Source organism: Coturnix japonica, chromosome 1 (genome assembly GCF_001577835.2).
Source record: "Coturnix japonica isolate 7356 chromosome 1, Coturnix japonica 2.1, whole genome shotgun sequence".
NCBI lineage: Eukaryota > Metazoa > Chordata > Aves > Galliformes > Phasianidae > Coturnix > Coturnix japonica.
Window position 1 is genome coordinate 1026982 of NC_029516.1, and position 14162 is coordinate 1041143.

The 14162-nt window shown below is 47.3% G+C and overlaps 2 protein-coding genes across 9 annotated transcripts in view; one reads left to right on the forward strand and one right to left on the reverse strand.

Annotated features, from left to right (window-relative positions):
• IL15RA (interleukin 15 receptor subunit alpha) lies at positions 1 to 8050 on the forward strand. 2 transcript variants are annotated; one of them, XR_004309269.1, is made up of 8 exons: positions 1 to 2308; positions 4288 to 4479; positions 4586 to 4651; positions 5134 to 5250; positions 5418 to 5447; positions 5722 to 5779; positions 5884 to 6197; positions 6671 to 8050. XR_004309269.1 is itself a non-coding variant. In XM_032448340.1 (7 exons), exons 1-7 carry the CDS (start codon positions 2242 to 2244, stop codon positions 5990 to 5992), a joined length of 639 nt encoding a protein of 212 aa, XP_032304231.1. In that variant the 5' UTR covers positions 1 to 2241; the 3' UTR covers positions 5993 to 8050. The 2 variants fall into 2 exon arrangements, 1 of the variants encoding a protein (XP_032304231.1); XM_032448340.1 differs by having other exon boundaries at positions 5884 to 8050.
• The window catches only part of FBH1 (F-box DNA helicase 1), a 22005-nt gene continuing 14770 nt past the window's right edge, over positions 6928 to 14162 (reverse strand). For 5 of the 7 annotated variants that reach the window (XM_015857814.2, XM_015857730.2, XM_015857607.2 and 2 more), the window contains 8 exons: positions 13872 to 13971; positions 13462 to 13583; positions 13062 to 13137; positions 11466 to 11663; positions 11089 to 11214; positions 10101 to 10207; positions 9637 to 9765; positions 6928 to 8783 (listed from right to left, as the gene is read on the reverse strand). In XM_015857814.2, coding sequence (XP_015713300.1) covers positions 8682 to 8783; positions 9637 to 9765; positions 10101 to 10207; positions 11089 to 11214; positions 11466 to 11663; positions 13062 to 13137; positions 13462 to 13583; positions 13872 to 13971 — 960 coding nt within the window. In that variant the 3' untranslated portion in view covers positions 6928 to 8681. The remainder of the gene's footprint in view (positions 8784 to 9636; positions 9766 to 10100; positions 10208 to 11088; positions 11215 to 11465; positions 11664 to 13061; positions 13138 to 13461; positions 13584 to 13871; positions 13972 to 14162) is intronic. The other 2 variants (XR_001553976.2, XM_032448231.1) reach the window with 2 other exon arrangements.

The following is a 14162-nucleotide window of genomic DNA, read 5'->3' on the forward strand; positions in this document are numbered from 1 at the left end:
TGACCAAAATCTGTGTTTTGAGAAGAGGTTGCAACACTTATCACTAATAACTTTAGAAACAGAGAATTCCAGGAATCCCAGAGGATAAAACCCAAAGTGTCTCTGAGATAGAAACATCGTTTGTGGTCTCAATGGTACTTTCCCAATCTAATTGGAAACGAAGTTGAATTTCAAAAAAAATCCCAGTGGAGATCCCCATTGAGCTATGCAACCCCAGGTCTTCCTCATCTCCTTGGAGGTAAAGTCATGCTGAACTCCAACATGGAGCAATTCCTTTTACCCAGCTCAGGAGCAGCTTTGGGAAAGGTAGGATGCTTCCTCTTCCTCTCTCTCCTCTTTCATCATCCCTATCACTACCACTCTCCTCCTCCTCTTCCTCTCCTTCATCATCATCACCACTACCACCTTCCTTATCCTTCATATTCATCATCTTCATCATCACCATCTTTGTCCTCCTTTTCTTCCTTATTGTCTTCATCATTACTATCACCCCCTTCTTCTCTTCCTCTTCATCATCATCACCACCTTTCTCCTCCTTTTCTTCTTCCTTTTTCTTCATCATCATCATCACCACCACCATCATTACCACCACCCCCTTCCCCTCGTCATAGTCAACAGTACAGTCTTCCTCCATCCAAGGAGAGACAAATAAACATCAGCTGCAAAGTACAGTAGAGTCATTGGACGAGGCAAAATCTCATCAGCTATTTATCTCCAACCTTCCCCAATGGTGAGAAAGCTTGAAAATTGCTTATCATATGCTACAAAAGACAGCCCTTATGTTTTTATGGGTGGTGAAGCCCTTTGAAAATACAAAATTCAAGCTCGGGCCCAGGTTATCTCCACATCCCAGGGTAAGGGATGCTCTAAGGTCACGTTATTGTCTTGGTGGGTAGGGCAAAATGAGACGGATCCTTTGATGCTACACATTGAGTTCAGTACACAAAGAGCTCCCTTATGGTAGTTTTTTAGGTTTAATAGGTTGATGGGAGAACTAAGGCCTCCGATAGCTCTGATTTTTGTAGAAAAACACTCAACCAATTCTCAAGGTTTCCAGTCTTGTATTTTGCTCTTTGTGAAATATATTTGGAAGGGTTTAATGATCAACCAACTGGCTGGCAACACAATACTATTCTACCGTAGAGGTTGAAAAAAATGTCAATGATTGAGCTGCTTCCCATGAAGGATTTCTGGTTGGATATGAAAAGTTATCCTTCAAATAGCCTTCCCCTTTGGTTGTAGTAAAGGTATTCACAATGTCCATCCATCAAGACAGAATGAGTTGCAGTCAGTGGAAAAGGACTTGAAGGCACACAAAGCATGGAGCCATGAGGTTGTCTGGGGAGGATTTATTGTATGGACATCTTCCATGGTCTTGGATCGTGCCTTCATTTCCAGTTTGGCACCTTCAAACTCCAGCTCTGGCACTGAAGGGCCCTGACATTGGCATCCATGAGGCCTTCCATCCAACCCAACCCCAACACAATCCAGCCCAGCCCAACATGAAACTCTTTCCTCTTCCCAGCGACATTCTTGATGACACTGATTTATAATGGATTTCCCCTTGGAATAACATCCCTTCTCTCACTTTTTCTATTGTATCCCCACTTAGGGTATCACACCCTCCTCACATAACACCCTATTGCACCCTCTGGGAGTAATGCATCTCCCTCCAGTATTTCATCTTCCTTTTGGGTACCGTATCTTTCACCACTTTGGGTACCGCATCCCCCCTTGAATAGTGCATCCCCCTTGAATACTGCACCCCCCGTTTTGGGTACCGCATCCCCTCATTGGGTATCACATCCTCCCTTTGGATACTGCATCCCTCGAGTTTGGCATCCTCCCCACTTTGGATACAGCATCTCCACTTCGGGTGTTGTATTCCCCCTTTGGGATCACTCGAGTTTTACATCCCCTTTAGGACCCTCTTTATGTCCTTCTTTGGGTCCTTTATCTCCTTTCGGTTACCGCCCCTCTTTCGGGTCCCGCATCCCCCCCTTCGCATCCCCTCACACCTCCACCGTCCTCCTCCTCCTCTCCCTCCTCCCCCAACCCCATCCCTCCCCATTCCCCATTGGACGAAGTGTCCCCACCGATCACCCCGCTCTGAAACCGAAAGCGAAAGAGGGAAGAAGGAGCGAGGCCATGGCCGGCGGCGGCGGCGGATCGCGGAGGGGCGGCAGTGCGGAACCCCTCGGGGAGAGCTGAGTCCCCCCATCCGGCTCGGGACCACCGCCCATGGATCGGCTGCTGCTGCTCTGCGCTGCTCTTGCCCTATATCTGCCCTCTAGCGCCTCCGATAGAGGTAAGCACGGCGGTGCCGCAGCTCTCGGCTTGCCGCTGGAAGCGTCCGCGTCCCATTCGTGCTCCTACGGGTGTCCGCGGTTTCCTCGTGGGTATTGGAGTGGGGACCCACACTGCGCTCTGGGGTGGGTCACGGAGCTCTTCGCGTGGCTGTAATTCACATAGGGGCTCCAGATTCCCCTCCCGGTGCTCATGCAGCACCTACACATGGCCAAGATCCCCCTCGTGGTGTCCATGGGGTGCACACAGTGCGCCTCAGTTATCCCCCACTGGGTGCCTGCAACGCTCTCCCAGCAGCATTTGTGGAAGCTGGGGTTGATTTTAGGATCCCAGGGCTGCACCACGGACCCATAAGGACCTGTAGGATCCTAGGGCTGCACCACACAAACCCATAAGGACCCATGTGATCTGGATGCTGCACCATGAATCCATAAGGACCCACAGGATTCGAGTGCTGTGCCGTGAAGCCAAAAGGACCCAGAAGATCCAAGTGCTGCACAACAAACCCTTAAGGACCCTTAAGATCCAGATGCTGCACCATGAGCCCTTAAGGACCCGTAGGATTTGGATGCTGCACCATGAAGCCGTAAGGACCCATAGGATCTGGATGCTGCATCATGGACCAACACGATGGACCCAAAAAGACCCTCAGGAAATGCATCTCAATGGGATTTCCCCATGTAGACCCTCAGGAGAGGCTTCTCAATGGGATTTTGTGCTGCATGTTTCTCATACGGACTGCCAGGAGATTCATCTGAATGGGGTTCCTTCCTATGGATCCCCAGGAGATGTATCTCAATGGGATTTTGTACTGTGTGTTTCCCATATTGAACCCCCAGATCTTTCAGTGAGGCTTGCGAAACTGTTGTGGAAGTGCAGAATATAAAGCTGGATGCCCTCCAAAAATCTCCGGAATAGCTTTAACGCTCCTTTTTTTTTTGCTGCCAAATCTGCAATATGATGGAAAATGAGAGTGTTCCGTAGCACTAAAAAATGACCTCAGCAGCAAATCAACAACAGAAGAGCATTCCCTGAAGGCACTGTGCTCCTGCCCTGCCCTGTAAATGACATTCCCAGCAGTGGTGACTCAGTCAGGACCATGATTTGGGGCAGAAAGCACCATTATGGGCTAATTGTTGCTATGCATCCCCAAAGAGGGGGATTCTTCAGTGTCTAACAGTGGTTGTGAGTTTCCATTGATGGGATCTTCCAATGGTTAACAGCTGTTGTGCATTCCCATAGATGGAATTCTCTGGCATCTAATGGTGGTTGCGCATCCATCCCCATAGAGGGGATTCTCCACTGTCTAATTGTAGTTAGATAATCTCTGATCCTCTCAGATAACTCTGATACTCTCAGATAATCTCATGTGTTCTGGGATTTCCTGCCCTTGGGAAGAGTGTGGGATACTCATGAGGCAGCACCTGGCCATACCCTTTGGTTTCTCCCATCACCTGGCTTAATGTCTGCTCCTTGGCACCATCACCAGCCACTGTCATAGTGTGGTGCTGCTGTCAGTGTGATGTTACATGCTGATGGGTTGGAGTGTGTCTGGCAGCAGGTGGGAATGCTCAGAAGTGGCTCCAGCCCTCACAACACATCCATCCCTATTGCCATCATATTCCTCTCCTCATTGCCATCATGCTTTCATCCCTATTGAGCTATTGGTTTGGAACTTCATGATCCTTGAGGTCCCTTCCAACCCAGGTCATTCTGTGATTCTGTGAGCTTCTGTCCCCATTGCCATCATGTTCCCATCCCCATTGCCAGCATGCTCCTGTCCCTGTCATTCTCCTGTCCATGGGATGGCCATAACTGCAACCCTGGTCCTTCAGAGCCCACACATCATACAACTGCAGAATCATAGAACCAGTAGGGACCCATGAGGAACCAAATCCTGGTTCCACATAGGACTGCTCCAAATCCAGGCAGCTCTGACATTCCCGCTGTCATCTCCCATTCTATTTCCCCCCTCCACAGCGGTGCGATGCGGCCGCCCCAAGGATGTGGCCAACGCAATCATCAACGCGGATGACACGTCGTTGCTTCACACCAGCCTACGCTACACCTGCAAGATGGGCTACAAACGCAAAGCTGGCACCTCCACCCTCATCCAATGCATCCTTGACCAAGGCAAACCTGTCTGGACATCCACTGAGCTGCAGTGCATCCGTAAGTGGTCGTGTCTCCAGGGATAGGATGCAATGGGGATGGGGTGATGGAGGACTTAGGGTGTTACTGCTGCTGTTGATGGTGTCTTTGTTGTGTTTACCCAAAGGGGACCCAGCTCTACCTCTGCAAACACCAAGTCCTGAGCTCCCGACTGTGAGGACAAGCCAAAGAGGTGAGGAAGAGGTGAATGTGGCAAAAACATTGTGGTGTGCGAAGCAAAATAGTTCAATTGCAGGATTAAATAGAATCACAGAATTGTAGAATTAAGGTTGGAAAATACATCAAGATCAAACCCAACTGCCAACCCATCATCACTGTGCCACTAAACCACGTCCCTAAATAGAACCACAGAATCATTAAGGTTGAAAAACACCTCTAACATCATCCAGACCGACTACCAACCCATCATCACCGTGCCCACTCAGCCATGCCCCTAAATAGAATCACAGTCATTAAGTTCAACGATCAACCCCATTATGCCCACTAATCTATGTCCCCTAACTGCCACATCTACCCTCTTCTTAACTGTGGGAAATTATCCCATTTTAAAATGGCTTGGATGTATCACCTTTGCCACATCCTAATTAAAACACTGCATAGTGACCAGACTGTGTTGCCTTAAATTAAAAGGTTTTACACCATTGCCCCCTGCAGGAACCAACACCACTGTGCCACCATTAATGCCCAAACCACCAGAGATGCCTACACCAGGAGAGGGGACAGCCCTGGGGACAACCCCACTGCCAACCATCCCCATAGACCACGCTGCAGGTGAGGAGATAACCTATAGCCAAGGGTTCTTTCTCTTTTCCAATACATTTTTTTCCCTTCTCATCAACCTTTTCAATAAGATTCTCCCTGATATTTCTCCCCATTTCCAAGCTTCCCCAGCTCTGCAGCTAAAATCTTTTTGTATTTTTATGTTTATTCTTTAACAGTTTCCACCCAGACCTTGGCCTCTTCCATCGGTAAGTATTGCTGGGATGATGGTATGAATGAGCTGCTTTGTTGGTTTCTTTTTTAACCCCCCCCAAAAAAAAGCCCAGGGCTATGTGAGGTTTATGCCATGTTTGAGGGCAATGTTTCCAAGAGGAGCAGCATGCAGCACCTCCATTTCTTCCCTTGGCAAAGAAGATACCTTGAAAATGCACTACAAAAGTTGCGTGTAATGCAGCTTTGACTGTTGGTGCAGCTTGGCCATCCATTGGAAGATGCTCATCATCTGCTTTGTCTCTCCCTTAGGGCTCTCAATTCTGCTTGTCTTCGGTATTGCGGGATTCTGCTACTGGAGGATGAAGATGTAGGTTTGTTGAGCACCGTGTGGCCCATCCACAAGACCCATTGCTTTCCTGTAAGCTGGGAAAGACCCTCTGGGCACTGTTAACACTCCTCTCTCATCCGTAGGCACACGCAGAACTACGCGGTGGTGGTGACGGCCATCCCCATGGTGGCTCCCACCACCGCAACAGACAACGATGAGATGTTGCCACCTGGTGACATCCCCACAGGCTGAGCACTCAGCACAGAGCACATTGGTGTACCTGCCAGCCCGGCCAGCCAGGAGGATGCTTGAAGTTCCATGCTTCGCCAAATGGCGGTGGTATGGGGCATGTCCCCACGTCCCCAGATGCCCTTTGCATGGAGCATCTTCACTCCAGGGACATGTAGCTGCTCTTCTCAGCCTGAATAAGTGGATGAGATTACTCTGGTGCCAAGAGGTGAGTGGTTATCCTATTGTGTGGTTCAACGAGCAACTCAATTTGGCGCGAACTCAATGGAAATTCTAAATTGGAGCCAAAATTAGGGATAAATACCCAAGCATAACGTAGGGCTGGAAAAGTTACCAGTATGGGATGCAAGGGACAGAGCAAGGCCATTAGTAAAGCACCCACGGGTGGCCTGAACTCATAGATAGCCCATCCTCATGCAGACTGGGTGGCCATGGTCAACGTGGTTCAGTTAAGGACATTTGTGGGACATAGAATGGAGTTTGGGTGCAGGGGTTTAAGTCAGGCTGCTCAAGCAAAACCATTCCCTGGCTAGGAGCAAGGCCTGCTGGACACTAATCCCATCCTTGGAGATGCTTTAACCCCAAACTGCCCCCCAAAGACAGAATGCAGCACTGCTTAGGGTCAGCAGAGACCCAAATATCCCTCCACTGTACCTTGACTCCCTCCTTGCTCTCTTCCAGTCATTCCCTCATGAACCCACGATCACAGCAAAGGGCTCCAGCTCCATCACCAGCTCAGAGGTCACCCCCTTGTCCACACTCAGGGATCTTCAGAGGGCAATTTCGGCACCGATGCCAGCTGCTTTCAGGGGACTGCACATGGGAGTGATTTGCTACAAACACTACCAAAGCCTGACGACAAGGCTGATGGCTTTATGGCATCACTGATATCTGTTGTTATTCACTCATCCCCCACCCCCACCTCGCTACAGAACAAGTGGTTTTGTACTGATGTTTTATATATAAAAGTTATATATTATAATGTAAAAATACACACAGAGTGGCTGATTCTTTAGTTGGGTGTCTTGCCAGCCACAATGATGGGGAGGACAGTGGGAATGCTGGAACAGACAGGAGCTGGTTTGAAGTGTAACACATCCCTGTAGCAGCCAGGGCTGCTGGTGGTCTTCCAGGTAGGACTGAACCAGAGGAAAGGAGACATTCTATGATTGCAGCTCCTCACTGATGGGTACCATGGACACCAATAATCTTCATGGGTAGAAGTTGGCTTTGGACAACGAGGATGGGTGGCTCATGGTTGAATACAGAGCTGCAGTAACCCACTGCAAACTCTAAATGAGCATCACCCTCCTCTAGAGGCAAAAGGTGAAGGCAAGGTGACCTTCATCATCACCCATCTGGCTCAGGTGGAAGGCAAAGGGGGCTTTTATCAGCCAGCTGGAAAGCCAACCCAATGTGTCTCTTCCTCATTTCTCCTGTCCTTGTGTTTGTTTCACTGCTCTGGACTGTCTGAGCTGGAAAACAGCATTTTGGTGTGAAGACACGTGTTAAAACAAGGTTTCCTATAACCCCAAAGTGCCACGGGATGGTTGGACAAGAGATGGAAGGGAATGCTGGAGGTTCACAGTCCTGTGCCTGCAAGAGCTTCGCAGTTGTATTCAAACTTCCAAGTTCTGGGCGAAGTTATCTGCATTTTTGATAAACAGAAAGTCTTTCTGTTTTGCTTCGAAAGCAAAAGGAGAGCCAACAAAATAGCTGCCATTCCACGAATAACAGTGGAAGTCAACAGGATGTGGGAGTTTCCTCCATCTAACACTGCTCATGGCTCCAGGCTGAAGGCCAAGATCACGTCTCTACCTAAACTGGTTTCAGTTTTCATCTGTGCATGATGTGGGCTCTGGGACAACAAACCAAAGCGTTATCATGAAACAGGCAGTGTAAGCCACCCTCTGACTGATAGAGCCACTGCTATTGCAATGGCTGAAAAATAAATACAACCCAGGAAGACTTCTCAATGGGAGAGAAAGAAAACAAAGTATTAAAGCTTTTTCTTTTTTTCCTACAAATTTTATCTCTGTATTAAAAGTGTTCTCTTTCTGATCAGCTGTATTAGATTGGAATCAAATGGAAGCAGTTCTTCAAATGCTGCCTCCCTTCCCTCAGTGTTTTGCTACAAAGAGAAATTAAGCCCAAGGAAACCTCTTGGCTGTGAGTAAGGCAAATGACTTAAATTCAGCTGGGAGAAATTATGACTTCCTTCTTCCTCAGCAATCCAAAGCTGATAGTGAAAAGGTCCCCATTGAAACAGGTTCTGGGAAAAAGTTCATTTTCTAGGAATATAAAGTTTCTCTGGTTATTTCTCAGCACTGAGATTCCCTTTTGTTGGATGAGGATTTCCCTGAGGCACAATGTGAGAGAAAAGGCAGGGAAACCCCAGCAGCTTTGTCACTGAAAGTGTTTTCCTGGAGATGGAGAGAACAAACCAATAGACTTTGCATTGTGCATGTTATTTGTGCAGTGATGCAGGTCATGCTGACCAGCTCCTGCAGGGTTCGAGTAAAGGTCTCACCACTCCTTATAAGCAGCCTAGATGGTTCCTCTTGGAGCTGGTCTGGAGAATCCAAGCTGATTTTGGAGCATGGATGTGACAACAGTTGTCATCCTGCACTCAGTACATCTCTAGGATGAGGCAATGGCTCTTTGGAAGGCTTCATTAAAGCATGATGGCCTCTTAGTGAAGTGTTGGGAGGAAGGCCAGAGGTGTCATAGTGCCAAAACGCTTCTGCACACAGGAATAGCAAAGGTAGCCACCCGTATCCTTGCTGCCATTGCTCTGTGGGGAAAAAGTTTTGAGTAAAGAGTGAGGCTGGAGAAATGCAGCCCCCTGCTCCCAGCTTTGAGCTCAATGATGTGCCCAAAGTATCTCCCAACCACCTCCCATGCAAAGAAATCCATCGTGGGACAATTTGTTTAATAGCTGCAAGCAAATGTCTCCATTCAGGTTTTCTTTGGGGAGGAAGAGGATGCATGGCCAAGCAGCTGGTGTCTCCTCTCATACACGTGCGTGGCTCTTTGCAATGATAGGAAGTGGATCCTGCTCTTATCACAGCCCATATTCCCTGCTGATGGATCAGAGCCATCTCTTATCTCCTGTCCCAGACATGGAGACCCACTGGATTTACCGTGTGCTACGTGACTGCACTTTCTGGGTGAAGATCAACCCCAAAGCCATAAGGTGGAACTCAAGTCATAAATGGACCCAAAAATCAGATTGTCACCCTCTTGCTAGTTCACACAGAGCTCCTGGCAGGGGCAAGGCATGCTCTGCTCACCCCCAGGTGGATGTTTAATGGCAGAGTGAGGCAGATCCCCCAAGAGAAACTGGGGTATGACACAAGAAAAAACCCTAACCTCTCTCCACTTGAGACCACAGACTCAGGAGAGAGGTCAGGACCAAAGTGACTTAGTAGGAACTGCACCATCACCCAAAAATTATGCATTTAAGAGGTCAGAAGTAAAGGGCTGAGCCACAGGACGCTCCTTGCTCACTTAGCACTGAAGTTATCCCCTCCCCAGGAAATAGCTCAGAATGATGAGAGCCATCCAACGGCAAGAGCAGCCTGTGAAGTCTCAAGACTGAAAACCACAATCTCAAGACCAAGAAACAGTGTTTGGAAGGGATGTACATGAATCAGAGGCAGCTTCTTCACAACCAGCCTGATGTCAGATGGCAACGTTTGCTGGCACCGCTGTTCAGAACAAGCAATACTGGTCTTCACAGCCTCACCCAACAGCTCCACACGAAGGAAGTGCTCCTAGGAGATGAGAAAAGCAGAACAACAACCAAATAACATTCACAGGTAGCTGAGATATGGGAACAGGTGATTTTTTGGGTTTAATAAGTTGTTTTAAGAGACCCTCTAAATGTCCTCGGAAACATTCAAGGTCAGGTTGGAGCGGGGTCTGATCAACCTGATTGAGGAGTTCCTGCTCATTGCAGGGAGGATGGATGAGATGTCTTCTCTGTTACACAGGGCTGCTTAGCCAAAATGATGGCTTTGCTTTATAGCAACATGTCACAAAGTGCAGCTATCAGAGCCCCACGTTGCCCTGCTCCAGGTTTTGAACACTTTGGAAGGATTTCACTTACCCCTGCCAATGCCAAAAGGTGCTCGAGGGACTGTGACATCAGCAAGCATTTCTTTGCACGTGTCACTGCAACATAGAGGAGGTTCCATTCATCCTCAGGATACATGCCTAGATGGAAGGAAAGATCACAAGTGTAGTCAAGGCCAGGCAGTGAGTCAGAAGCAGAAGCGATGAATGAATGGCAGTCGTGATTAAGGGGCTGTGGTTTACACAAGTGACCTTCACTTCTCTCATCACCAAAGGTTCCGGCATACCCTAATCCAATTGTTTCTACATAAAGGGTGCAAACCTGGGGGAAGAAGATGGGCTCCCAACCACATCTGGTTGACCCCTGGGGTTAGCGTGACCTGCATGAAGCTACTGATGAGAACACTGTCCTTGGTGGACCAGCTCTTTGAGGAACAGCTTCTAATTTGGCTGTGTCGTCATTCATTATCCTGGGAGAAAGCTGTGGGAAGGGTCAGGTGAAGGCTTTCCTGCATGATTTTCCACTGATACAGACTGGTGTTTAATTTCAAATGCCCATGGGATGATATTCATTGGCTTCCTGGGGTGACAACGGATATCTTGGAGATTAGAAGTCCTGCAGCAGAGTGGTAATGCATTGGAATGGGCTGCCCAGGGAGGTGGTGGAGTCACTGTCCCTGTGAGGTGCCCAAGAAATGTGGAGATGTAGCACTGAGGAAGGTGGGTTAGTGGGCATGGAGAGGATAAGCTGGCATTGGACTTAAGCTTGGTCTTCTCCAACTGCAATGATTCTATGAATTATGTGATTCTATGACATGCAGAGCAGCACAGCAAGACCATGAGGGTGCTACATGGCTCACAGCAGTGTCTATCCCAAGTGTGGACTCTCTGTGTTGCCAGAGGGAAACTACAAAATCAAATGATTTCTAGAACAGCACAAGCTTGCCAGATAAGCACCAGCATCACACTTTGTTTCCCCATTTCCAGGTCAGGATGGGTGCCACGCACAGGTATTCCCTTACCAATAATGAATTGAGGTCTTCTCTGGTTATTGCCACTGACACACGGTACGTCCACAAAGTCATCTGCAACCAGCACTGTGTCAAACTCCAGGCCTTTAGCTTGGTGGACGGTGCCTATAAGGTAATCTGCAACCAGAGCACATGAAAACAAGAAGAAAGTAAAAATTATCCATGTTGCTGCCACATTAAGCAGCCCTTTGGTGGCAGGCTTATTGTCCTGGATACATGGACACCCAGATATACCTTACTGTCTTACTTCCTTTCACCCTAAAAGACCGACTTCTTTCAACCTTTTTGCTGAACGAGGTGGATTCAGCACTGAAGCTGTGCTGAGAAAATACCTGAACTTGTTCCTTTGTGACGCAGTTTGGCTTTACCTGCCATAGCTTCTCGCAACACGTGGCTGCTCTCAATCTTCTGCACCAGCTCAGGGATCCGCTCTTTGAACTTCTCCACTATCCTAATCTTCATTTCCAGCTCTCTGTCGTCAACACGTGTCGCATAATCCTTCAAACCGATGAAGCCATCGTTTTCTTCCCATCTTTTGATAAAGGAGTCGTTTATCGCAAGGTTTGCTGAAGGGAAAGTAGCGGATGATGTGTGTCTATTTAACAGGCACGTATAATGGTGGGGTTTTTTTTGTGTGTTTTTTTGGTTTTATTTCTCATCTAATTTCAGAGCAACTATTAGAGAAGGCAAGTGTGCAGCAGTGCATGGACTGCTGCTGTGGGATGCAAAGGCTCAGGACATACTCCTTGCTCTGTCACTGCTGTGATCACACAATGGCTTCAGTTGGAAGTTGCCACCTTAATGATCATAGAATCGTAGAAGAATTGGGTTGGAAGGGACCATAAAGACCATAGAATGGCTTGGGTTAGAAGAGACCTTAAAGACCAAAGAATTCTAGAGTGGCTTGGGTTGGAAAAGATCTTAAAGACCACAGAATCATAGAAAAGACTGGGTTAGAATGGACCTTGAAGATCATAGAATCCAATAATGACTTGGGTTGGAAGAGCCCTTAAAGACCACAGAGCCATAGAAGAAGTTGGGTTAGTACATCGCAGGGTCATAGAAGAGATTGGGTTGGAAGGGCCAGTAAAGACCATAGAAGCTGATGGATCTGAGGAAGGAGCAACAGGAAAACATTCACTGAGCTCACTCATTCTTATTGCTCAGGAGTTCCCCAAAAAGGCTGCAAATCTTTCATCCCTGGGGTAATTTGTAAATCAAGGAGAAAAGGTTCTAAGCAATCTGAATATATTCTAATGGAACTCCAGAGCCTGGAGTAGGAACCCAGAGACAGCTTCAGGGCCCTTCCAACCTACATTATTCCCTCCTTGTACCGACATGGCAAGGAGTTTTCCCAGTAACTCATGTTCCAGAGATCAGTAACAACATGCCTTTAATCATCTGCAGCAATCGCTTGTTTCTCTTTGCTCCACATATAACAATGCATACGATTTTCTGCCAACAATGCATATGGAATTCTGCAGATTTTAAACGAATGACTCATTTCCTACATGATGCCAACGGAGAAAAAGAATTGTGACAGAGGATACAATAAATGGGATTTTAAAACAACAACAGCAAAATCCAACAACAAAAACGAGTGGACTCAATGATCCTTATGGGTCCTTTACAACTTGGGATATTCCACCACTCTATGAATCTCAAAATAGGACTGAAAACCAAAATCAAAGGGGAAAACATCCTAAACTATCTGCTTATATCAGCTAATTGGTCTCTTGGAGTCAAGATAAAGCATTGCAGAAGGATGCTGTGGAGGGCTCCATAACAGACCCCACAGTTCCTATGGAAAGTCAGTTTGCCACAGATCACTGCATGAGGAAATATGAAATAAAACAGCTGGAAGCCTTCCATCACTCCAGCAAATAGAGAAACACCAGTGCTGCTGTAGGGAAGCTCACAGACAGAAGGCTGAGGATGCACTGCTTATGATCCTATGTACTCACCTTTTGCCCGTTCATCTGCTGGTAGACTGAGCTTCCAAATATCATAAATTTTGCTCAGGCCAAAACGCACAAGCCCCTATAATTAAAACAAACAAGAAACAAACAAAACAATTGGGCTTAATATATAAAATTAATGGTGCTGCCCAGTTTATTTTGCATTTCTAGCTGCAGAACAACACCTCAAATGAAATCACAGTCCACTGTATATCAGAGTGTGAAGATGAGTGACTTCTGAGGCTTCTGAAATGCCCCTGCAGATCACACATATGAACTTCTGCAGACATGCACACACTCAGAAGGAGCTGCTTACACTCAGCCACATCTATTTCAAGGTGTTGCTGCTGCTACAAGTGCTGGCAGGCTTGGGGATGTGCAAGACGTGTTGGCAATTTCCCCTTACCCCAATGATGTGTATTTTAATCTGCCTTTCTCTTCCAACAAGTTTCGCAGCGTCCTCAAACACAGTGAAGTTGCTTCGTGATAGCATTGTTATCTTTCCTGCCATGCTGCCTCTCACATCACCTGCACAAAGAAACTGCCTGTTAGTTGGTAGCTAAAAAACAAAGATCCTCATAAATTCAGGATTAATCCAGAGACATTTGGTTTATTATCATAGAATCATAGAATGGCCTGAGTTGAAAAGGACCACAGTGATCATCTCGTTTCAACCCCTTGCAATGTGCAGGGTCGCCAACCACCAGACCAGGCTGCCCAGAGCCACATCCAGCCTGGCCTTGAATGCATCCAGGGATGCAGGTCTGCAGCTCCTGGGCACTGAACAGAGCTGTGTGGTGCAAGGACACAACTTACCCTCTTGGTTTCCACCCACTAATGTCTTATTCCTGATGCCCTTGCAGATGTCTAGAATGGTTGCTCCAATGTAAGCTATCTCAGGACCAAATCTGAAACTCTACATGGAGAAGGGAAGGAAATAGCATGAAAAGAAGAATTTGTTATAACCTACACCAGTATATACCTACTATATATGGCGTATACAATTCTCACCAAACTTCTGAATAACATTTCTCTTAGGAAAAGCACCCAATTCCCCCCAGTTATTCCAAGAAACCACTCTTCCAGCCAAGGTAATAGAAACTGTAC

Coding starts and splice junctions, on each gene's coding strand:
- IL15RA (XM_032448340.1), top strand. CDS start 2,242: ATGGATCGGCTGCTGCTGCTCTGCGCTGCTCTTGCCCTATATCTGCCC. Junction 4,652..5,133: donor TGTGAGGACAAGCCAAAGAG/GTGAGGAAGAGG, acceptor TGCCCCCTGCAG/GAACCAACACCACTGTGCCA. Junction 5,448..5,721: donor GACCTTGGCCTCTTCCATCG/GTAAGTATTGCT, acceptor TCTCTCCCTTAG/GGCTCTCAATTCTGCTTGTC.